At 37.4% G+C, this 26975-nt stretch overlaps 1 protein-coding gene across 4 annotated transcripts in view; it reads right to left on the reverse strand.

Annotated features, from left to right (window-relative positions):
- Positions 1-26785, reverse strand: part of arhgef12a (Rho guanine nucleotide exchange factor (GEF) 12a) — a 55681-nt gene extending 28896 nt beyond the window's left edge. For 2 of the 4 annotated variants that reach the window (XM_044120579.1, XM_044120578.1), the window contains exons 1-3: positions 25386-26785; positions 3679-3699; positions 1804-1895 (exon numbers count right to left, since the gene is read on the reverse strand). In XM_044120579.1, coding sequence (XP_043976514.1) covers positions 1804-1895; positions 3679-3699; positions 25386-25417 — 145 coding nt within the window. In that variant the 5' untranslated portion in view covers positions 25418-26785. The remainder of the gene's footprint in view (positions 1-1803; positions 1896-3678; positions 3700-25385) is intronic. The other 2 variants (XM_044120582.1, XM_044120580.1) reach the window with 1 other exon arrangement.
- Positions 26786-26975: the final 190 nt, after the last annotated feature.

The following is a 26975-nucleotide window of genomic DNA, read 5'->3' on the forward strand; positions in this document are numbered from 1 at the left end:
GAGTTTCTTCAAATTAGGACAAGATGTGTTACTTTTGGAGATCGTCAGACAGGTCATATTAGATGTTTTTATTGTTTTGTTTGTAATCAGGCCTTTCTGTGTTTCAAAAAGTATGTTTAATTAGAGTTTATTCATTATCTAAAAAGATGGGCATGGTTGATCTGGATTACTTTTTCCCTGAGAAATTAAAACATCATCTGAAAATTGCATTTTACTCTGTCAAGCTTTGTCTCAAACAAACAAACAAACAAACAAACAAACAGAAAAACTGTCCGTTGAGCTGAAATGTTTAGGAGTAGACAGAATAAAGGGAAAATATTTCTCTTCGAAACTTAGTACTGTCAGAAGTCTGACACGGCACATACAACAGCAATTGCAAAACACTACTGTACTATCTGTCGAAAAAGACAGTACTAGTCACAATATTCAAGACCTTTAATAAAAGCTTTAAAGGTTTTGTCATAACATGCAGATGATCATTTCAGCTCACACCAAACATGCAAATGCTTAGGCTACGTGCAGTTGCATATTCATGGCTACAGGCTGTGGTCAATGTCTTATTTGGCAACCAGTTTTAGAGGTAGTGCAAGAAACTTCCCAATGAGGAGGATAAACTGCAGTCAGTTTCTGTGTACATGCCTGAGATAAAACAGTGTGAGCAGATTGTTAACTACATTTGTGTCAGCAGTAAGCAGCTTGTTGCCACACCTCCTTAATACTTTATTTAAAAATAAAGCAGGAAAAAATTTTGCAAACCATAGAACAGAATGCAGCCTTAGATTAAGAAAGGAGTGGTATAAGTGTAAAGTGAAATAAAGTTCCAGTTCACGGAGCCTTTTCACACAGCAGTTCCTCAATAAGGTTGCATAAATATCCTTTCACAAGTCGACCTGTGAACAGAGTTTTTGCAGCAATGTCCTCTATATTTCAGGAGCAAAAAAAACTGAATTCCAATCAGATGTGATGAGTCTTTTCAACTGCATGCTTCTGCAATATTTGTATTTGTCCAAATCCAAAGTCACACATACATCTTTTTTTATTAAGAGGGTTTTACAAATGTCATCACATCAACAAAGCTGCAGCCATTTTTTGTGGGTATTTTTATGTCTTTTCTCTTTGGCCTGAAATCAGTTTTGATTTTTTAAAAGTTATTTCATTACTATTCAATAACCTAAGCAAAAGTATATATTTTTTGATCCAACCGAGCAGAAAACCATCTAACTCCAGTCATCTGCTGAGGGATTGGTGCAAAACCAGTCAAGTAAATTGCAAATACCCCATGAGTGTCACTCAAGGAAAGTGAGACATTAGTCAGCAGACGGAGTCAACCACTACAATTATACACTTTTTTCAGTGCATTACATTACATATTTTTTTCTCGTCACTGATGACTTAGTCAACAGATATTGTTTTGTTGAATAGAAAGAGAATTGCACTGGAGGTTATTTCTTTGTTGACATAAAAATTTAGTGACGTCTCCAAACTTACTGAACAGTCATAATTAAATAATGTAAGTACTAATATAAAAAAAGGGAAAATGTTATATTATAATCTATTACAGCAAAATACACTCTTTTTTATCTTCATTATGCAAAAAGAATATAACATATACTCTGCCTTACCCTTCTAACAAGCATTCTGGTAAATGATTAACAAATAGTTTGCTTGACAGTCTTGTGTGTGTTAGAAAGAACAAAGAGTGGGAGGAACATTCAGCGGCGGCCACAAGAACAAAGACTGCAGAAGAGTAAACATGAAAAACAGAAAGAAAGGGTGTTCCTGAGATTGAAAATGGGAAGTTACCTGTAGGGTCAAACTCATTGGAGGGAAGTGAAGCTTTGTCACTTTTGGGTTTCTTGTCTGGGGGATGGTCCTTACTGAGAATGCTGCTGGTTCTAAAGAAAGAAGAACATAAATGAGATAAGCCTCGACCAACGGTTCTAAACAAAAACAGTTTCAAAATAATAGAGTGTCTTGTGAAACTATTTACGTCTTCTACTACCCATTTCTTAAACTCTCCCACGTTTGTGAAGCCATTGAAACCACAAACATTAATGTTAATCTTAATAATTTTATGTGATCAACATAAAAAAGTGCATAACATTAAACATGATGCAAGGTTTTTGTAACCTCTTGCACAAAAACAAAGAAAAATGTTGGTGTATATTTGCATTCAAGACCCAACTAACCTGACACTCCTAAATAAAATCAAACACAATCAACTCTTTTAAGAAATCCCAAAACTAAATAGTCTATACATGAATAAATCCGTCTGTCTTGTGAAGGCAGATGTTGTTAGAGAACATTAGTGCACATTTATGTGGCATCATGAAGACTAAAGGTCACAGCAGAAAGGGCAGTGAGAAAATTGTTGAGAAGTTTACAGCAGGGTTACGCTACTTAAAATATCTCACGGAGCATTTATTAAAAGAGCATGGTGCAACTTGAAACACAATAACATGGCTTTCCAGCTAACATTACAGGCTGTAGAAAGAGAATTAATCAGAAAATCTGGATATCAATCTGAAAAAAAAAAAAAAAAACAGACTGAAACACAGTGAAGGCGGCATTATGCTGCTTGTTTTCAGCAGGGCTAGCAAAGCTCGTCAGAATCAATGGGTAAGATATGTGAACTAAATGCAAAGCATGTATGGGCTAAAAAGCTGAAAAGGTCTTTTCAGTGGGAGTAAGATGCAACCTTAAACAGAGGAAGTGCTACAGTAGCATGGTCTAGCCCAAAATGTCCAGTCAAAGTCCAGACTTTATACAACTGAAAATATGCAGCAAGACCTCAAAGACAGTTCTTACAGTAACTTTCCACCCAGTCTGACTGAGCATTATCTGTTCTGATAAAAACGGGCAAAGACTTCATACTCTAGATATGAAAGATTGATAGAGATATACCCAAAAGGATTTGCAGATGTATTTGCATGAAAAGGTTGTAAAGTATAGATTGAGGTTACAAACTTAGGCACACCACAATTTTTAATCTCTTATTTGTAAAAAAAATATTTGTACCATTTGTCATTTTCCCTGAATTTGACACTAACCATGTGTTGCTCTATCACATTAAATCCTAATTAGATAAACCAAAGTTTATGGCTGTAAAATGTGAAAAAGTCCAGTGGCCAATGTGCTGATAAGCACAAAATTCAGGCGAGCGAATGCGAATAATGCTGGTTTATTTCAGCTGAGAATGGTGTTACTCAAAGACCTTGCAGTGAATGAATCAGTCTGAGTGTGTCCAATGTATAATGTGACAGTCAGAGAGGATGTGGAGCAGCTCTGCTGAGTGCCCATAGATGAGTGCCACATAACACACTCCTCGGCGGAGATGCCACAGGACAAAACTCCTGCTTGAACCTATGAGGCGGCTATGTATGGCCGCTTCTGCCTGGCCCCAACAGTAAAAAAGGCCACTGTTTAGTTCGGAGTGGAAGGCAGTCATGGGCTGCTCATAGAAAAGGAAGCCCTTTGTCCTGCGCTTAGTGTGTATGTGTTCATGAATGAGCGGGGGCTGGCGGGGTATGTTTGGTCCAAATGTTAAAGGCTTCTATGTTATAACACAGCAAGACAAGTACAACTTAAATCTAAACCTGTGGATGAAAGTTACAGCAGGACAACCCAATTAAAAATGATGAAAGCCTTGACAACAGGATTCATTTAGAAAAGTCTTACCTTATTGCTTTCTTGGTAAACCTGCAAAATAAAGACACCAATGATCAGAATATTTCTTAAAACTTCAACACACGAATGAGTCAATTACGCTGATGTTCAGGATGAAAAACAAGATGGTATCAACGTTTACCGAGACTCGAATAGTGGTAAACATGATAATCCTCATCAAACATCAGAGTTCTTGAGCTGCGGATTAAAACCTTTTCCAGGTCAAATCTGCTCTGCCTTTCAGATTTTTTTGCTTTGTGTGCAGCTGTTGGGAGTTTAATTCCTTAAAGACATGATAACTTTATTATAGTAAGCAGGGATTTCATACATGGCGTGTTTGTTTAAAAAAAAAAAAAAAAAAAAAGAACTTTTGAGGAAACGGCAAAAAAGAAATTACTATCCAGCATGCATTCATTCAATAGTTCACTTTTCATGACAATGAAGGAGCCAAGTTATTTTAATCTGCATCTTGCAGCATAAATATAAAAAAAATAGTTACTGTAAAAAATTTCTTAACACTTACTTTGACAAGAATCTTTACTTTCAGCCACCACAAACACTGAAGTATGAGCTATTATTTCCGCTGTTAGCTGATTAATGTATATCTAGACACTGTAAAGTAGTGATTTTTAACATGCGTGTAAATCTTGTAAACCTTAAACTGGGAGCTAGCAAACAGCAGGGTTAGTATCTTTAACCTAAGGATGGGCATTTATTGTTAGAATTTATCATTTACCATTTCTTATCACCATTAGAATTTTTATTTAATGTTGTCATGATAAATTCTAATTAACGGTGTGTAAAATCCCCCAAAGCTACCCATATTGCAGGGATTGCTAGTTTATTGTCTTCACTGTTTGTTCAATGCGAGTATAAATAAGTAGCAGTAATTTTGAAAAAAAAAAAAAAAAAAGATTACATGCAATTAGTGTGTGCACTTTAGCGATACAAATCAGACTTCTTTATGTGACCGATGTGCTGAAGGAGCACATAAAGAGCAAGAGTAGTATTTGTGTTTGTGGCGCTAGGAATGTTTTGCTTTGCAGTCACAGTCATGCAGTTACCCTAAATAGTTCTTATTTTCACTTTTGTTGTCACAGTAGTACCACAAGATACTGTGATAAACCTGGAAGTCCATGTCGCCCACTCCTACTTCCACTAGTAGGGAAGGTCCGCAAGCCTCCATTCAGAACACCTCTCCCATGGTTCAGTGTTACTTACTGGCTTCCTAACACAAGGGATACATTTATATCCTGGTAATCTGATTTGACTCTTTGGTAAAGGTTCTTCCCCAAATAAACCAGTAGAGTGGTACAGCTGCAAAACACACTGAGTTACATTTAGAGCTCCAGAAAAAAAAAGAGTTTCTAAAGAGAATCGCAATTCATAGTGCTGCCAATTCTAAACCGATCAATCAAAATGCTCAAAAATCAATTTCAGTCTGCTTAATTTTTTGTGAAAAAGAAAAATATATATTTTGAATAATTCTTTGATGTTTTATTTTATTTTTTTTTAAAGTCAGGAATATAAGCAAATCTAATACTGGTAGTTTAAGTTACAAAATTTTACGCACAAAACTCTTTTTGATTAAATATAAACTGATGGAACAATACAGTACCTTATAGAATTGCTTTAATTAAATGTTTAATTTTTTTTTTCCAAAGTATTTTCCTTTTGTCAGTCACATAACTTAAACAGAATCTCTAGACTGTTTGAACAGAAAAAATTATTTCTGAATAAAAAATTGTTTATGAATCGAATCATGACCCTAAAACTGGAACTGAATCGCCACACAAGGAAAGATTCGCATCTCTAGTAACAATCAGCGCAATATCAGGGTGTGAAATATTGCATTTTGAAAAGATTGCTTGGACAAAATCTGGTAGGATACAATATTCAAGTGTCAGGTTTTTAAGCTCCCTGGATATTGCTAATATATTTGAACAGTTGGACGTACACTCATTGCCCTTAATCCCCTCGACTGAAGTAAATTATTAGTGGCTGAGATGCTTAAGCTCTAGAGCGGTGTTGGGAACATATTTAATGCCAGAAGTGCCAGCAAAATAAGGGTTATACATCATCAATGCTATCCTCAACTTTTTTTTAAAAAAGACTCGAAATTAAATATTTTTTGTCTGATATAACGCACCTCCAGTTTGCAGGATTCCATAAGAGATAAAGGTTTTCTTGATTGCGGGCTCCTGCAGTATTTTAGTGGCTATACAAAGCCTGTCTCCCTTCACCACCTGATTTAATTCACCAAGTGGTGATCATTTAATAGTTCAGCTGCTTATGTTACTCTAGTGTTCAACATATGTACGTCCTAGCAGAATGTCAGAGACCACTGGAAGGGATTAAAACAGCCCAGCTTCAGACCATAGCACTACGATTATATCACTAAGCCACTGTCACCAATTCATGACAGCAGTCTTATGTGTGCATTTGTGGGGGAATGTACTGAGTTATGGCCTGTGTGCAGTCCCTGGTGACATGTTGTTTCATTTACAAATCACAAACAACTTAAAAGTTGTTTTGTAAAACAGAAACCACAAGGTGCAAATTAGACTCACGTTTGCTACTTTTTACCATGATGAATCAGGCAGCAATATAACCATCTTTAAAAATGCATTATAATGGCCAAATAGCATCCATTAAGATGCTCTTAATTTTGCATTATTAACAACATTTAGATCATATTCATGTCATATGCCATGCAAAAATAGCTTATCCAAGTACCTAATAGGGTGCGCAGAAAACATTCAGTAGCAATTGCGTTGCAAATTTTTTAAAATTGAAAACCTTACTAATGTAGCACAAAATGGTCCTACAAATGCAGGCTTCCGTAATGGGGAGGTCTTGCGACTAACCAGCCCACATTAACTCTCTTTCTCCTTGTGACACTGAGTCTCATTCAGAGCCATGCAGAGGCAGCTGAATGGCCTGTTTATGAAAATGCCTCAGACTGTAATAAGTTCCAGAGCTTCAAGCAGAAGAGAGAGAGAAAAAAAAACTGCTTTAAGTAGTCCCCTCCCTAAGAAACCTCTGAGTTGGAAAGATGGAAAAGTCATAAACACACACACATGCATACTGAAACTTTACATGTGAATGCAAACGTTCAGAGACGGTAAAACTGAGTCGGCAGATGTTGTTCTTGGTTGATCACAAAGGAACAATGACTGACATGCAAGCTAGGTTTTAAGTTGAGTGAGACATCAGCCTTTCTATAATATCTTTATTGAAACAGACAAATACAAAATGCATCCAAATAAGATGTGTTTTATAAATGACCTTTTAACAAGCGCTTCCTGGGGAAAACTTGAGATTAATCACAGAAACTGTGACTCTGTTGGTTTAGGAAAGCCTTAGTGTGGAGCAACTAGAAATGATAGATGGTAAAACTGAACTCTGAAAATCTCTGCATACTGTCTTTACCTGGTTTTCTACATGCTGCTTTTGTATTTGGCTGTCAAACTGCCACATAAATTTGAAATCAGATGTTTACATACGCCATAAAAAGAGACAAAAAAAAATCTCCCTTTTCCTCACTGTCTGACGTTACGGCAAAGATTGATGTTTTCCTGCTTTCTGTCTTGTTCTATTAGGAATAATCTACTCCAACAATGAATGACTATCCCCGATCACAATGTTACAGTTATGTAAGCTTTTAATAGACTGAATAATAAAGGAATTACCTTGAGGTGTACATGTGGATGTCTTAAGGCAACACCTCAAACACGGTGCTACCTTGTGTGATATCATGAAAAAATAAGAAGAAATCAGCTACGCTATCAGAAAGAGAATTGTGGATATTTTTTTTTTCCTTATCCAGATATCTGATGTAGCTATCTAGGGAAGCAATTGTACACAAGTATAGACACCATTGGAATGCCCAGTGATCACATTCTACAGAAGGGAAAAAAAAAAAAGCTACGTATTCTAATGATATGCACATTTCAGAGGAAAATATGTGCATCAACTGTAGAACCAAAGTAAAATACCCGAATGTTCTGGCTGAAGCTGGAAAGACAGTATTATGATCCACAGTGATAGAAACCCTGCAACAACATGAGCTGAAAAGCTGAATGGAAGAAACCATCACTTCACAGAAAACAAAATTCTCTTTTGTAAAACTAACTGGGAGAACCAATTTTTGAACAGATGTCCGGTTTTCTTATAGAACCGAAGCTGAAATATTTGGCCATAATGATCATAGTTACATTTGGAGGAAAAGGAAAGAATCTTACCAGCTTAACCACATAATTTAAAATGTAAAGTATTTGCTGAGATGATGTTTTGCTAGAGGGGAGACTGGTGCACAAATTAGATGGCATCGTGAGTAAATAACATTATGTGACGACATTGAACCAACATCCCTAGACATCTGGCAGGAAGTTAAAGCTTAGGCAGGAAGGTTTTTTTTCCCAAGTAGACAATAATTCTAGAAATATAAAACAAATTAGTTACAAAGAGGCTGAAATTCAAAGTGTCTTAGTTCCATAAAAATGTTGAGATGAAAAGGTATCTGAACAGGGTGGCCTCCAAACCTGATTCAACACCTGGCCTGTCAGAATGAATGGGACTAAATCCAAGCAAACTGCTGAGAGAGAAGCTTATGACAGGAGAACCAAAATGTTCGCCCCAAGTTATAAAGTAGAAATGGCAAATATATCAAATGCAATGTAATAACAAAATCTTAAAAAAACAAAACAAACAACTCTTATTATTCTGGCATTTACCAAATACAAATAACTGTAGTTATCCTTTTGACCTACAGCTATAGATAGTGAAACTTGACATTGGAAAAAAAGGGCTTTTTTTTTATATATTTTTTTTATTACAGTTTACATAAATATCTGCACAATATACAGTACAGACCAAAGGTTTGAACACAACTGTGTGTCCAAACTTTTGGTCTGTACTGCATCTGGATAAAATTACTGGCTAAACCCAGGCCAAAATTAATACAAAACTGTAGGAAAATCTATATAACAAGAACAACAGTCTTATATTTAAATTAATTACGGTAAAAACTGCATCTAAAAAATGTACCATGTCGATCAATAACCAAGTCTGATCCTGCACTGGTCTCCAGTAAAGCTACGGTAAATCTACTTGGTCAAAACTGCTGTTCCAAGCCACGTCCTCAGTCCTGAGATAATGCAAGAAAGTAAAATCATTCATCTTTGAGCATGTCACAGTGAAGAAACTTGACGCACTGGTTGATGGGAACCTTGATCGAAGGCCATTAGAAAATAGTAGCCTATTTAAAAAAAAAAAAAAAAACATCCATCAGGCTATATGATGCAGAATCTTTGCAGCACAATCATAAGCACACCTTAACCAATCAATGAGCCAAGCAGCAGTACTCAGGAGCACTCAGAGAACAGAAGATGGGACACCAGCTGCACAACAAGCTACATCCACCTGCACTGCATCTTCAGTGTTTGGGAAACACTGATCCCCTTAAAGTAGGTCAATTGATGTTCTGATGTATCTTGCAGACATATAATGGAAAGTTTACTTGTTATATTCATCTTTAAAGGGCAATGACTAGCATATGGTCTTTTTCATACTTTACATATTTGAAATTTATTAAACTAATGAGGTATACTTAGAGATGATAGAGACTATACATATGTTTGTTTTAGAAATTCAGACAAAATTCTCAAAACAACCCAAAGAAAATATTGCCAGAATAACTAAATATGGCTTAATGACTTATGGTTTGATTACCTCCTCCTTGTGTAGATCAGTTCTCCAGAGCCTTGCTAATGACCTAATTATTCTGTTCAGGTGTGGTGCAGCAGAGGCACATCTAAAAGTCGCAGGACTCCGGCCCTTGAGGACTGGAGTTTGAGGATATTCCTATTTGTTTCAGTGAAGGGTGCCGATTACATATGAGTTGAATTTTTAAATAATGCATGAGTCAGATGGTGTAACCTCAGGAGTAATTACAAGACCACTTTCAAATCCCTCACTGCCATTGTTCATGCCACCTGAAGATTTTAAAAATTTCAGCAAAAGATATAAAAATCAGATCTAGAGGCAGATTCACACCAGCTGTATTCCCCAAACGGCTTTATCTGCTTCCCTGACACCCCTGCCCTCTCATCCCCTCCCATCCTCCTGCTCTTTCAGATCTACCTAACCCTCTTTTCCATCAGCCACCCACCCCCATACTGTGCCATTTGGCTCCCTATGGCACAGTATGGGGGTGTCAAGATGTTTTAGAAGATTCCTAACTTTAAACTTTTTAAAAGCTGCCAACATTTCTGAATTCCAAGCTGTCATAAATAATTGTTTCTTCTTTTCTTCTTCATTAGTTTTTAATCACTCCTGACACCAAAATGGCTAGCATCCTCATTCAGTCACCACTTCCACAGCAAAGAGTGTTGTCGCCAACTAGGTCCGGTTACACTTAGTTTTTCCATCTTCTTAATCTTAAAAAAAGGTGGTATTATTTATAGCATTTTCCTAAATTTTTTGTAGGCACGTTTTATGACATCATTAAATGATAGCTTTGCTTCACATCTGCATTTTAGAGCTGCTCATTTACCTCCCTTATATGAGCTGCTGCTGCCCCCTCCAATTTCTGAACCCCCATCTAGCTCTTACTGGTAAAATTCTTTATTGTTGTTGTTGAATTGACCATAATTTTTTTACATTACTGGAAGAAATAAGTTATTGTGTTTAATGTCTGCTTCTTAAAAGATGTATGAAGGTTTGTTGTTTTAAGGATAATTGTTATATTTTGTATTTTAACAACCCGTTTTCTCATTAGCTGAGCTAAATCTGCTGCACTGCGGACAGAAGATTTAAGTTAATGGTGCAAATGTAGCTTTAGTAGCTCTTCTATTTTGTGTCTATCGAGTTTTTAACAAGGGGACAAAGAAACTATTTTGGTTGGTCCAGTTTATGGGACAAGTTTCTCAGAACTCTGAGCAGGCTGCGCGCATTAACTCTGACTGAGTGGACAAAGCATGTAATATGGTTTGATGCTTCGTAACTGGAAAAATAATATGTGTATCTGTCACATATACACATATATCTATATATATATATATATATATACATATATATATATATATATATATATATATATATATATATATATATATATGTATATGTAAACTGACATTTAAAACTCTTTGCAACATTTTGTGCATTTGACTACAGTCCTCGGGAAATTAGTTATCTGTTGTAAAGGTAATATGGCAGCTAGTTAATTGCACAACATGTTTTGTCTATTCCTGTTGCTATATAGTGTCACCACGTCACATTGTATGGCAATAAGGCTTTCTTATTTTATATATTTATGAAAATCTTTAGACTGCGATGAAATCTAAACCAACAACTAGACAAGAAAAAACCGTAGCTAACTATGTATTCCTTTGATTAAAAACTCAATTAATTAAACTACTCAGCTCACCGAAATCTTCAGATGCTACATTGCTATCACAATCCAAATGAGGGCCTCTGGCCCACTAAATGTGCAGAGAGTGAGTAAGGCATAAAGAAGGCAGAGTCAGAACATAGACGGGCAGAAGGGAGGGGCAGCGCTGGAGCGGGTTTGGGCTTGAATGCTCCATTGAGGTTTGGTGTTTTGATGGAAAACTGTGGCAGAGCTGGGCCAACTGTGGCAAAAGTGGCAGTAAGAAAGGCTGGTAGCAGGGCAGGCCCCAGAGAGAGAAAAAAGAAGAAGACGGCAGACGGTTCTATGGGCATAGAACTTGAACACGTTTTGATTCCTGCAAGCTACTGGATCTTTCCAACTGAAACAAAGGGACAGCATGCAAAGTAACAGACTTGTGTAAACTGGGAGGAAACCTGTGAAGCTGTACACTGTTAAATTTTATGTCAATCTAGAGAATTATAAACAACTTATTTATCATAAAAAAAGAGGTCAAAATAATAATGAGGACAAGTGATGAAGAAAACTCAACCAAAGTTAGCACACAGTTCAGTAAACTAAACATGGTTTGGGGCTCTGCAAGGTTCAGCTGAACTGCTGAAATCAGTTCTCATTGTCGCAGTTCTGTGACGAAAATTGCATCATTTTCAGCTTTATGTCCTCCGGCCCTTCTTGCCACAACTTCCTTGGTGAAATCTTTGCCCCTCTCTCCTTGTGAAACTATTGTTTGATTGGTCTGAATTTCATGGGATTCAAAACAGCCACAGGTACCCAACTTCTAGAAGCCACAAAGCAGATTAGATAGCTTTGAGGAGCTGAGGACTTGAGGAAGTAAATACTTAAACCTTAAACTCCCACTATTTGGTTGTGGTCTGATGCAGAAGGCAAATGTCCTACTCAGACTGCCAGACTTGTACTATCACGAAATTTAAGAAAACTTAGAAACAAACTCACGGAAATCCATCCATCTGGAAAGGGTTACCAAGCTATTTTTAAGGTTAGAGACTCCATCAAACCACAGTTAGAGCCACTGTCCACAAATGGAGAAAATGTGGAACAGTGTGTATCCCATAACATCAGGTGTGAAACCAACAGAGAATTTAATAAAAGGAACTCCAATGAAACATCCAAACATGGCGGTGGCAGGAGGCACGCAAGACATAGCTGAATAGCACATTAGAAGGGTGTTTTGCTGCATCAGCATCTGATGAATGGCCAATCGAAAAGACTCACTGCCAATTATAGCAAACACATAGTTGTGCCCCCAGTGCACAACTAGTTTTATTTAGGGAACCATTGCTTTTGCACATTGGTCTCGGTAGCATTTTCCCCAAAATAATTGGCTTTTATATTTTATATTTACTCAAGTTGTCATTGTCTGATATAAAAACATGCTTGATCATTTGAAACATTTCATGCTTGACAAAAAGAAGAAGAAACCTAAAAAAAAAAAGACTCAGGTACTTCTTCACAGCACATTATTAAGTCAGAAACATTCAGCTTTGACAGAAAGCCCCAGGGTTGCAGAGCTTAGACTAAGGTGTGTCTAATCCAGCATTTCATCTTACAGCGCATCCTGAGATGATAGATTAGACTGGAAAACTTGGCAAACTGCATTTGAAATCTGTGTGGCTGGTGTGCCGTCCTGAGGTTGTTATTTGTGCTGAGCAATGCCTGCTGGCCTGCCAAGTAAGTACCTCATGGAACTGGCAATCACTGCTTTTTAACCAGCCAACCATTGACAGCACCTCCTAAAGCTTGCCTGTGTGACCATGTCCTATGCATGTAATGATACAGTCTGATTTACGCTGGCAGCCAGCCAATGAGAAGGTACATGGACACAAAAACAATTATCTAATCTTTATAGCCAAGCAGACACACCAACAGGCAGTCTGCATGATGTCACTATTTTCCACTCTGTAAAATTTCTACACCCATCTGTCCTGCTACGTTTTTAAAACAACTTCCGTATTACACAAATATAAAACAAAGTAGTTTCTATACATTTTCAGTCTTGTCATGTTGTACTCTTCAGCGCAACATAGTTTTAAGGAACAAAGGGATTAAATAAGCGAATGAGATGGAAAAAGCGAGGTAGGTGTGGCGTGTGTTAAAGAAACAAGACCAATAGCTTTTTAGCTCAAGCTACAGCCTCAGGGGGGAATCTGCGCCCTTTCTGCCCCAATAAACCTCATCGGGATTCCTGACATGAGGGCCGAGGGATAGACATTTCTTCACGCTATGCTGTCTGCTGTCCTTGAGCACTGGGAAAGGAAAAAAAGTGTTAACCTGTCCAAACCGCTGATTATTCGCGAGCCCTGCTGCCAGACCTGAAACCAACGCTAATCAATGAGTGACTTCCCTGAGCTAGTCAGGCTTTTTGAAATCCAAACTGTACCAGGTTTTCTCTGCTGCTATTGTTTTCTGGTTTCTGTTTGAAAGATTTTAAACGTTTGTAGAGGTATCTGCCCGACAAACACACACACATACACACCTGGAAACACAAATACAAGCCCCTTTCACACTGACATTCCTCGCATAGGTGTATGTGTAATGCTTTAGTTACTCTCATTCCATTTTTTATGGAAGTCAGACATGTATTTATCACTTAACATGGAACAGTTCTGAATTACTACGAACACGTTAAAAATCAGGCACAAATCACAGCAGAGACTAGCTTAGACTTTGTTAGATGGAGGTGTAATCAGAGCACTGGGAACAAAATGTCATAAAAATAAAATATCAAGCTATTTCTTGTCAAAGCGAATTCTATCTTGCAACGATGTCCAGCAGTTGTACATGTATTCATATAGTGAGGTACATTGAAGCCATTTCTTAAGCCCCAAGGGTGAAGCTAAATGGGCTACGTTAACACTCCCTACGCTGACGCAGGAAAGGAAGTAATTCATTATGTGTCCCATAATGAATTGACACGGCTCAACAATAAATCACGCATTTACGAAAGCATTAAAAAGGCCTCCATCACTTTCAAATTATTTATGTGACAGCATTTTGGATTCCTGATGGGAGAAAATGGTGATGTAATAATCTCCAAAAACACTGGCTAAATATTCACCACCAACAACGCTAAAATATTTACCAACGCCTCGCCTCATTGGTAATAACCGTCAGACCGCAGTTTTCATCCCAAGAGTATGGAATAGTGAAGGGGTAAAATAAGCAGCCCCCGAGAAGACAGCCGCAGCATTTGGCAAACAAAAAAAGTACACCCAGTTCATTTGTGTGTGAACAATTTAGATTCTATGACACAGTAGTGGATTAAAAACAGATGATGTGCAAGATTTGCTACTTGGTTGTGTCTGCACCACTCAGCAATGCAACACATCTGTGCAAATGGGTTGGTAACGTCACTGATTCTCAAACCTGATAAAGGGTCTGAATGGCTCAAATGCATGAGGTCATGAAAAGAGGTGAGGAAACCATGATGGAAGACACAGAAGAAAGAGGAAATAATGGGTTAATCACAATAATCATCTCAATATTAAACATTATGCCAGATGCATGTCTTCCTAATAACGTTCACTTCTTCGTCACACTCATAATCAAAGTCACTTGCTCTCTTTGGATCACTTATTTTGCGTGGTTTGCTAGATAGCCTTTTGCATTCCCATTGTAAGTGAATTGCTCCAGGGTTTTTTTTTGGGATCATAGTTTACTTGTTTGGTTCAAACAACAGTTCAGAGCTGCCTATTTGGCAAAGTTTACACTTTAAACACATGCAGGTTTTGTTTATTTGTTCTTTCAATGTGATTAATTTTAGTAAGAGTCTTTTTGTCCCTCAGTAATAAAACACATTTGTATCAACAGGAAACTTGACAGACAAATGGAAGAAATTACTATAAAATAATAATTGTACAAATGGATCAAATGGTACACACTCCCATAAATGACATTAACACTTGTACTAAGTGCGACATTGTCTATAGTTTTCCCAAACAGGGTGATTTATATGATTTTTTTTTTTTTTTATATAAACGAGGGTTGAATTGTCTGCTACTTATTGGCTAAGGCCTAATTAAGATTAAAATATTGCAATATTGTTTTTTGTTTACACTAAGAACAGAATGTGTAAAAAAAACAAACATAGGAAACACTAAATTTCAAGCATCAGGTATTTTTCTCAGTGTCTATATGTAGATGTTATCTAGCTTTAACATCTACATATATAGTTTGAAATTTGACTAATTAAAGGTGCCAATTTAGGACACAAACCACAAAGCTCCTAGTGTTTAGCTCCACTTTTAATACTGCTTTAATATTAAGCAGTTCATATTATGACTGCTTAATATGAAGAAAAAATGGCACCCTCTGTCAGTTCTCGTACAAAAATATAATAAACTGAACAATTCCTTCTAGGCGATAAACTTTTTGGACTTGTCAATTATTGTATAAATATATGTTTTTAATCTTGTTGTATTTCTGTTTTATTTAAAAGAATAATAAAAAAATTGCTACAAAAAAAATAAAAATCTCAGCACTCATCGGAGGCTCTAATTTCCAAAGATTGACACTGGCCTTTAAAAAAAATCCATCTTGGCCAACCTCTAAAATTAGTAGGTGTTATGATGCTTGAGTGTAATGGCAAACTAGTGACACCTCTTTTGTCATTTTAGACAGAAAATAGCACTCTTTAAATTAATCCAACATGAACAGGCTGAAGAAGGGCATTCAGTGACCAAGAACAACACCTACTCTGGAAACGCTACAGGAAAATCTATAATTATTTTCATTAGCTCTTAACTATTTATGCATTAGTCCACATGGATTTCTATGTCTTCACTTCCTAAAGATAATATCACATTAGGAATTGCACTTGAGTTATACATGGATTATCTTCCATGTCAACCCAGAATCAGCTGACACGCTGCAATACTAATAACACTGCTGAGGCAGGTAGTTTCTCACTTTCATACGACATCCTCAATCTCATAAAACAGCAGTCTCAAACATGACACAGATATTATACCTTTAAAATCCACCGTCCATTTCCAGTTGTTTCAGATAATCCCGCAGCACACGACAGCGGCAAATAAAACTTTTAAACACAATCAGCAGGACACAGGGGCTGAGAGCTAGTGTTGTTACCTGAAAGGCACTAGCCAAGTCTAAGGTCATGGACAGTTAAATGGACATGTCAGGACATAACACTTGGACAAGACAAATCTCTCCTTGTCCCTCTTTAGTCTATTGTTGTGATCCAGTCTTTTATGGAGTGAAAGTAATGTCCAGCCCTGAAGCTCTTGTGGCTAACAAGACAGGATTGTAAGAGGTGTCCAGAGGCATCAGCATCACAAAGCTGGGTGATAGACCCCAAACTCCCCAGGCACTCAGCGCCCTTGCTAATGCCCATTCTTCAACATCCCCATCCCTCAGGCAAGGCTTGATTCTTAATTCTCCTCCTTTCTAATCCTTTTCCAAGCTTTATCTGTGTTTTTTTTTTTTTTTTCTCAGGCGTTCAATTTACTGACACAGCTACATTTACAACAACAATATTCTCATTTTTAAAAATTAGATACGAACACTTTGGCTCAAAATGTTTAGACTTATAAGTCAATTTGCTCTTGTTTATAAATACACGTAATATTTGTAATAAGTTGGAAGAGCATAAAAATATGAATGCATGAAAGCAGATTCTGAACCTTTTCAGAAGCTGAAAATGTCCTCTTTTTCAGCTTCTTAGCCAAATCAAACTTAATTTTAGGATGATGACACAATGTGATACTCTGATATTATTAAAATGATAGCAAAAAGCTTCTGATTGCTGGAAGTGTCTCACGCAGGACATTTTTGAAACACGTAGGCCAATTTATTTATGTGCCTCAGACTTCTGTTTAATTCAGGGGATTGTTGTAACCTCCAAAATGTGCACATCTTAAGCTGCACTTTAAACATGGTACATGTTGCTACAACTAGGAAAAAAAGATCAACATGATTTTTTTAAATGCAAAACATTTTCTATTATTAAGTTTGGACAGTCACTCTGCTCTGACACATATGCCGTAGTAAACAACCTCAGATAAGGTCACTCCACTAAGACCCCCCAATAAAAAAGTCTTATGTGGATAATATTTTTAACGAACTAGAACATTTCTGAAAAAATTTAAACAGGGCCTGCCAAAGTGTGCCCATCGATTGGAACCCAGCATTTTGATGCTAAAAATTACCATCAATGCTAAAGTAAACTACAACGTACCCAGTAGCATGTGAAGAGTCACAAACATGTTAAGTAGCATTGACTTACTCCATTCAGTATGTTAAAATTAGTGTATTAGTTAAAATTTGCCAAAATGCTAATGTTAGTCTAAATGCTACCAGTGGCATATGGGGTATCACTAACACGTCGTCTTACATTGACTTCCTCCATTCAGTGTGCTAAACTTGGTGAATAAATTAAATAATAGCTAAAAACCTTATTTTAGGGAAAAGGCTACTGCCAGACTGCTAGTGGGGGGTAGTGCACTGCTAATGTCTGTGCTGTTAGTGTTAATTCACTGCCTTCTGAGTGTTAATTCACTGCCTTCTGATGCCTTCAGATGTTTTCTTTGTGGCACTTTGTTACCAGAAAACGCGCTTGTCTCTTAGCAACTGATTAACAACAAATATTGTTATTGTCCAAAAAACATAAGATTTCTTCTGCTCTTTTGGAATACTACTTACTACTTAACAAGAATTGTGCATTTGGTGAATTAGGCAGAAAAGTGAAAATGTTTTGGGGGGTTTTGTCATTGGGGGTAAATATATTATAACATATACATTCAAAATAATGGTAAAAATCTGATTTATTCTTCATATGTCAGTTTGTTGCCAGAAAAAAAAAATGCTTGTCTCTTAACACCAAATTAATAAGTAATATTGTTTATAAAAACATAAGCCCTTTTGAAATACTGCTTAGGCACAAGGAATTTACAGTTGGTAAATTTTTGCAGAGCAAAAATCTGATAGTTTACTTTGTGGCACTTGGTTACCAGAAGACGAGCTTGTCTCTTAGCAACAGATTAACAACGAATATTATTGTTGTTCAAGATTTCTTCTGCTCTTTTGACTACTATTTATCTAACACTACTTATCACTTAACAAGAATTGTGCATTTGGTGAATTTGGCAGAAAAGTGAAAATGTTTTTCTTTGGTCATATTACAAAAATTAAAATTTGATTTATACTTTGTGGCTGCTTGTTAGCAGAAAAAAACACACATCTCTTACCACCAAATTAAAAAGTAATATTGTTGTTTTTTTAAAAACATAAGCTCTTATGAAATACTGCTTATCGGCTTAGACACAAGAAATTTACAGTTGGTAAATTTTAGAAAAGTAAAGATCAAATGCTTACTTCTTGGCACTTGGTTACTAGAAGACGAGCTTGTCTCTTACCAACAGATTAACGACAAATATTGTTATTGTTCAAAAAACATAAGCATTTTAGCCTTGCTTTGCAAGTGACCTGAGAGGAATATTGAGGCTTTTATTTTGAAATTTTCAGTAAACTTCATTTTAAAAGGCCTCACTAATCCCTTGTATTAACGGTGAAAGGAAGCGGCAGTTATTTTGATGTGTAGAATGGGTGCCTGCCATTCACTGCATGGAGGCATTGACATGCCATAGTAATGCAATAATAAGTTAAGAAATAAGATAAATAGTTTCAATTTGAATTATTTTTTGTGTGTTATATATTTACATGTATGACAATCTTTTGACCTTCATGTTGAGAGTTTTATATCTGTGACTCACTTTATATTGCAGCTCTGATTCTTTAATGGGTATTTATTTTGGCGTGACACCCTAAGGTCATCAGAAGGCCCCACATAGTCCTATATACAGGGAGGTGTTTTATGTATTTTCCAGGCACAACTGAGCCATTTTATTGCACAACCAAGTAATTTTACCTTCAGTTGATGTAGAAATGGTTTCTATTTATAAAAACAATTTACTTCATAGCTTAAGGCCTTGAAATTGGGCCTATGTCTCTTTAAGAAGCTTCTGCTCTTTCCGGCTCTCTCACTTCATTTCAACCAATGTTTGTCCATTATGCTGTTTTCAATCGTTCTTAGTAGCATTAAACTGAGAAGTAGTTGATAAGCTTAGGAGATGTGCAGTTCCACCAGGCTTTTCTTATTTTCTGCTGCCACTAGTCTGAAGGAGCTGAGGCTCATATATCGGATTTAAAATCCACATTAAAAGAAGGAATGCGCCGCTAAATCAGCCAGCCGATAAATGGGCCCTGATTTGCTTAATTTTGGGAGATTGATCATCTGCCAATACCTAGAAGTGATCTTATCCACCGATCTTATCGACCCCCTCAAAGGTCAGAAAATCAACCACTGTCAATTTTTGCTCTGCCATGAGAGAAGTTTGACACACAGACCTGCCCAGCAGGTCATGTCTGCACGTTTGCGGTTAATAATAGTCACCCAACTGTTGCCAACTCAGCGACTTTCTTGCTATATTTAGCAATATCTCAGAGAAAAAAAAAAATCAGTATGGGCTAAAATCGGAATCAACAGGTCAGGCTATTAAAAATCAATGATCAGTGATGGGCCATAAAACTGCAATCAGTCCCTTTTAAACCCATAGTTAAAATATAAGTATAGAGAGTAAGTATTTTAGCATTTAAATGGGCGACAGATTGGCAATCTGTCCAGGGTGAACCCCGCCTCTCGCCCGGAACGTAGCTGGAGATTGGCACCAGCAACCTTCCCCGACCCCATTAGGGACAAAGGTGAACAGAAAATGGATGGATGGATGGACTGTGATTTAAAACCTGGAGAAGAAGGAGTATACTTGCAAGAGAATCCTCTAGACTTCTCAAATAGAGTGAAGTCTTTAAATATAAAGACATCTAAATGTGATTTAGGGATGCGCCTAAAAGTTGAAGGAGAGCAACTCTTAGGAAATGGACTTGGGCACTTCTCTATGACCTTAAACATTATTCTACTCTAAACCAACAATATCTCATGGCGAACAGAAAAGGACTGACTCGCCAGTGATGTTCCCAACATTCACTGATGACTATTATTGTTTATACAAAAGAGGTATTTTGGTTCTGTAGAATAACACATTCCACTGTCACATTGAACTAACTGGGCATTTATATACAACAACCTATGTAGACTTTGTGCAATGACATTAACTCAAGACAATTCTCTTGTTTATAAGAAAGAGAACTGTCTGCTTGTGTTCTACAATGGAAACTTGCAGAGCGCAGCAAGCTGTTATTAACGTAGCGCTTTTTAGATGCTACATTTTGCATACAAAGCGGCAGCTCAGCAGTAGACTGCAGGTTTGTTAGATGAGCACATAGCCCTGTTCAATGACCAACTTATATTAGCTTCTTGGATTTGCTGTTACTCTTGAAAGAGCAGAAAGGCAAAACGGATAACAGTCCCTAAATTAAGCACGTTCGTTTAAAAACTAAAGAATTTAGTAGTGCTTTACGTTACCTTTCCTTGCACTTTCCACAACTGTTTTCATATTTTAAAAGTAATAATTTAAAAAAAAATCTATATTATTTTAACCTTCTGTTGTAGGTGACACTGTTTCCCTGATTACTTGTGCAGTAGAATTGAACTTTTCCCCCCTATCTTTAGCAGAAAAAAACTGACAACATTGTCATAAGCATATCCAATATGCCACTGGATTTAGATAGAGGGATGGTCACCACACTCATTTGTGTTCGTTCACTCTCCAAATGTTTGTCTATGTATCAATATCATTATTATGAACATAATAATCATTGTATTGTATATTTTAATATGAGAAGTAGTAATAATTGTTGCATTTCTGTTTTAAGTAACAACACTTAGATCATGTTATACATTTTTTATTGCTGTGGTATATAAGTTGTAATACTGTAAGCTCTCATAACTGCTTGTCAGAGCAACACCATCATGCTGGTGTAATTCACCATTTTAACATAGCAATTTTAGGAGGCCTCTGAAGATCTGTGTTAGCTAAAAGCATGTTGAATCTCATACTCTACCGAATGAATATTGTAAATGAATTCAAAGATGTTATAATTGAAATCAAATTCCTTTTTCTTTGCAAGAAACATGCAGTTAGTGCCTTACGTTGAACCTTGTCCATAATTTATCTCGACATACTCGTTTTTAATGCATAGCTCAGAGCAGCTGACGCAGCTCCTTCAGTATCAGCACTAAGTTGATGGAATGAAAGGATGCTGCATTATCATGGAAGGTTGCCAAAATGGAGGAGATGCATACCAGCAAGCCAAGCTGTCAGAAGCACTCACGAAAACATTTATCACGAGGAAACAAACTACACTGCAGCATGGCAAACATAAACTTCAGCTCTGTTATTGTCAAAAAGAGCTGACATCGTCACTTTGTGGTCCTCGCTACTTAACAAACATTAACTGTTTACAGAAATATACGTACTCCACATCGACTCAGAAAGGATTTTTTTACGTCTGATGAAAAATTCTGAAAGGTGCAAACATACTGACATTTGGACAGACATTTTTCAGACTTCTATGACAAACAGCTGCAGGAATATGCACTGGACGGACGATGTGCTTGCACTGAAAACCATTGTTTACAACCAGTGATGTCAACAGCACCGGTTTCCGGGAGGACCTCGGTAGGGAGGTGGTGGGAAAACGTGGAGATCAGCAGAACTCTGTGACAAAGACCTAGCAGGCACACTAAACTGAGCCCACCGGCAGAGTGCCTGATACATGAGAAGCAAATTGCAGTCAAAGCCGATGCTGCTGCAAACACAGGCTGCGAATCGTTGCACGTGAAACGAGAGGAAGCGAAGGAAATGCAGCACTATCAAGTACTTTTCACATACACCCCGATGAACAGCTGCATCCTACACGAAAGTAACCTAAGTGGTTTTGCAACCGAGGCACACAAGTAGTTGCACAGAAAGGCCTACTGTAAAATCTGCTCTTTAACTTTGATAATACAGTAAGCTACATTATTTTCTTTATGTAGGGTAAAAAAAAATAAAAAATCATTATTGGAACTATTGGGAGTTCATATGTTGGGCCCCAACATATGAACATTCCCAAGAGAATATTCGTGTAGCCGTATATTAAGATTTGATAATCTAATACAAGCTAAAACAAAGTAAGAAGTCAAAATATACTGGACTATATTTTTGAGCAAGCCACAATGCTTAAGATTAACTTCAGCATAGGTATTGCTAATTTTGTCTCCATCACAGATTTCAGCATTAATGCACCATTTTAATCAACACAGGCATGGACCAGTTAACAGTATCAATGTGTATAAAGGTTGAAATACGTTGTACAGTTTTTACAATTCCAAAACCAGTTAAATTTAGCATCTTGTCATTGGAAGCAGTCTGGGTAAAGCCGTCTTTTCCAAATGGTGGGTCCTGACCTAGAAGTGTCAGAGGGTCACAGGCCTTGGTCTGGGCAAAAAGTGTCACAAAAACATCAGTGGGGTCTGCATACTGTACACTGCATTAGGAGATGATAATGTCCTTTAACACGAGCAGACATCATTTTACACTATAGAAGGAGACACTGTTGTATTTTTATTATGTGCCAAGTGAGTAAGGTGGAACATAGACTATATCAGAAACTATTTTACTGAGAAAGAAAAGGACCATAACTGGAATTGCGACCCCGTCGGAATAAACGTTGATATCGTCCCGTTGCCAAGCAGCCGAGAGAGTCGGCTGTTGGAGCTGTTATCATCATTCATCATCACCATTCATACAGATAAATCAAGCATTTTTATTTTAGAAATTCCCCTACTCTGGGACAATAAATACTTCTATTCTATTCTAAAATAAGTAGACAAAATTAATGCAAGAGTAGGATTAAAATCCCAGGGCAACGGCATACTTGTTTTATCCTATAAACAGCTGAAAAGCAAAGAATGAACCATTTGTAAAAGCGCAAAAAAAGAAAAATACTAATTTAAATGTGTATATTCTTTTTCTTTTTTTTTTTTTTTTTTGCTTAAGTCTATGTATTAAATTCAAAATACTAAGAAAATCTTCTTGCTAAAATTTGCATAGTTAATCAATCATTTGGGATAAGTGTTATTGTCCGTTTAAAAAAAAGCCAATAAGTCTATGTTCTACATTTTCCAGTAAATATCAGAAAACCATGGAAGTTTGTTGTATTTTTAAAATCAAGGTTATCATATTTTAAGAATCACATACCAACCCATGCTTATCCAGTCACATAAATACCATCAGACAAACCACACACACACACACACACACACCCACATAAATATAAAATACCACTACAATTGCAGTTGGTGCCAGCCACTGTTGCCATCATTTCAGTGGGGGAAGGGGGTCAAGTAAAATGGGTTGGGCTTTAGCCTCCAGCTTAATAGCCATGAGGATATTTCACATCCCAACCTGTGCAATAAGCTCCCCTCTGTTCCAAGTCTACAAACACATTCCAGGAAGCTTGGCCTGCTGCTCTGCTTGCAGGTATGTGAGATTCTAGGAGGGAGGAAGTCTTGATGTAATGCACCAGCTTCACTTCTGCTTCACTGTCATTCGTCAGATTGGGAACAGTCACCTAATTATTCCCTATAGGTGCGAAACCCACAGAGGAAGTCATTCCTGTAATGACACAAGGCAGCGTGCAGGGATGTACACTGACTGTATCTCCGTGCACTGTCATCAAACACGCGCATGGCTCTCTTTTATCCAGCTCCCAAAAAACATGTTATTTAGCCCTTCTGGTTTAACCTTTGAATTTTGGACAGACAGCTGCCAAGATAAAGCGATTACCTCATGCAGCCATGGTTTTATTTAAATCCAGAGATTGCTTTAATAGGTGTAGGAGAGGGTTAGCTTTAAAGGCTTAGGGTTAATAGTGATGTTGAAAGGTGTACATGGATTAGAGAGGACTGTTTCCTAGCACAAACACACTGAAGGGTTCCTCATTGGCAGGAAGTACATTACCCAGGATTGGCCGAGTTTCCATTAAGGTTTGATGTCCTTCTTCAGTAATATAATTCCACAATTGTAACTGATCATATCAACACAGAGTAATCTGTAGTAAAATGTTTGCTAAAAAACGATGTTACTGTGCACAAATAATTAGACAGTCAGGTTAAAATACCAGAACATTGGTTCTCGGAGTTTAATGATAAACACTACCTCAGGAAATATCGAGTTTTCCCAATACAACCATAGAGAAGGGCTTTATCACTCAGTTGAGGTAAAACACCAATCAATCAGCCAGAGATCAGAATCTGAGAATTGATTGGTCATCAAGTTGATTGGTCATCAACTGTTCAACTAGGGACTCCTGCCATTTTTCCATCTTAAACTACATCAGCCAACACAGAGGCACTTGTTTTAATTTATTAAGAATCGGTTAAGCTCAGGGGCAGACGCTGTGATGCCAATGATGTCGAGATAATTCTAAGAACTGCCCCCTTTCCGCTGGATTAAAAACTACCACATCTATTAAAACAACATGCAGCACTTTTTTTTTATATTTTGTGCATGTAATAGATTTTGGAAATTAAAAAGAAAAAAAAATGAATCTGTCAAAATCTGGATAAGCAGCCCAGACCTGAAAAAAAAATATCTGAAGTCAGATCTGAGCAGTGCATTACTTTTGAAACATTGTCATCTCTGTTTTGCACCACTGCTTGATTGACTGAAGTATGCAGTTTCATTATGAATTTCCTTTTAACTCTAAACTTAAAATTTCAATGTTCCAACTTGGAGAAATTAACATAAAGGTTAGAATTTGAGTAGGAGAATTTTCACCAACCTTGTCCAATAAATCCAATTTGGCTTCCTGGCATAAAATATTCTGTAGCAATTAAAGTAAAAAAACTTCCAAGGATTTTTTTTTTTTTGTGTCATATTATGGCTTTCATACATAGAATAAATGTTCATTTGTGGTGTATGATCTATTTGAGCTACCTGTCAAGCTTACAAAAATGCATCAAAGTGCATGCTGTTGGTTGATGTGTTTGAAGACCATAAATGATGGGAGTTCTTAGTTCTGATGCGCTAAATGAAACCAATCAAAGAAAAAAATGTCAAAATCGAATCTTTGGAGTGGTGATTGGTGCTTGTAATAAATACTTTGGACTTCATTTGTTTGTATTTACATTAGAAGTAACTGATGTCCACTTTTTGTTTTTCAAAGTGCCACTAAAAGCTGCCAGAGTACCACCAGTAGCACATGTACCACAGTTTGTGAACCGTGACCTTACAAGGCTTAATCAGTGTGTGTGTGTGTGTGTGTGTGTGTGTGTGTGCGTGTGTGTGTGTGTGTGTGTGCGTTCAGACAGTGGATGATTAGACATTACCTGTCAGTGGAACTGAACTGTGGGTCACTCATTGGGCTTCCGGTTCTAGATTTGCAGCAAATTATATCCCATTAGCATTTTCCAGAGCTTGGTGATCTGGCTTCCTGGAGCGTCTTTCTCCGGCATTCGTCTTTGAGTAGGCAAGGATTTATATATATATGTATATATATTTATATATATATAAGCGGTGCTTCGAATCAACTCCCTTTGGTAAAACACAGTTGAGTTGTTGCAAGGCACGTCCAAAAATTAAATACGAAAAAAACTATATCGAATAAAAAAAATCTAATAAAACACTGACTGGTATATCATGTTTACAGGTAATCCTTGTCGAAATGAAACAGCAGCAAGGACCTTACAGTGTAGCGCTTTTTGCCAGCAATAATAAATATAGAAACATCTCCAGCAGGCACAAGTGGCCGTGCATGCATGAACTCCTTGCGAGACTCTTTTTGCATTCACATCCCCAGCTTCCGCCGGTAGGAAACGTGTAAACAATCCAAATGCAGCACCGAACACCTTGGCCCAGCGATCCAGTCCGTCTGCCACCACCCCTTGATCGGCTACGAGTGGCCTCGGTGCCTAAATGATCTTTAAAGATGCTGGAAATTCCTGCAGTCCCATCTGGTATTCCCTGTTGCCAGAAATGCCTGCCTGTGGCTGCGGGAACGACTCTCCCGTGATCATGAGAATCGCTCAGTAGCGAGTATCAACGAGCCGTGTTACAAGTTAGCAAAACAACTGCGGCTATATGTTGAGATTAAGAAACAAAGCGGCTCAAGATGAGCATATTTATGTATATAAAAGAAGAAATACAGTTGTTGTTTTTAAATAAAAAAAAAATCCTTTCTCACGGTAAACTGGTGGGGTTAAATCTCGCCTGCTACCAGCAAACAAAACAGATGAGCCCTTTCAGCAAAAAAGAAAAAAAAAAACTTTGCTTCGTGTGTGCTCTTGTTTCGAGTGCAAACTAAGCAAACTCCCGTTCACAACAATGAGCCGAGCCGCGACGGAAAATTATAACAACACCCTCCCGAGTCCAGACTAACTTGTGATATGTCTCCGTGTTGAAAAGTCTCCGGGAGCAAAGAGAAAATCCGGCGGAGTCGGTTAGCACAGCGCTACGTTGCTTGACTCCATGTTTCCAGAATTCGGTCGTTTCTCGGCAGAATTCCCGTGGATGGAAAGCAGGTTAGCTATGGGGCCAGCTAACGGGACACAAACTATCCACCGCTTCCCTGTAAACAGCGACCGAAAGCCTCGGAGAGGGCCCTAAAACTTTTGGCAAACGCAAAAGGCGCTGTTTTCCGATGGAAGACGCGGCTAGTAGAAGAGTATAACTTGAGGAAAGGTAGCGAAAAAAATCCCACTTTCTGCCGCTAGCAACGCCCTAGCCCGCTACCAGTTGGAGTCCAGTAGCGCTTCCACTGACCACTTCCGCCGGGAGATGGGAAAATGTTTAGTTGCATCACAACGTTAGCAAACATTACTGTTAAACTGCTTACATTCGTGACAACAAACGCCCCAACTGCTACTTCCACACGAAACAACAACGTAATATAAATTTTTACAGTATATGATGCATTCTTA

The sequence above is a fragment of the Gambusia affinis genome, linkage group LG06 (assembly GCF_019740435.1).
Source record: "Gambusia affinis linkage group LG06, SWU_Gaff_1.0, whole genome shotgun sequence".
Lineage (NCBI taxonomy): Eukaryota > Metazoa > Chordata > Actinopteri > Cyprinodontiformes > Poeciliidae > Gambusia > Gambusia affinis.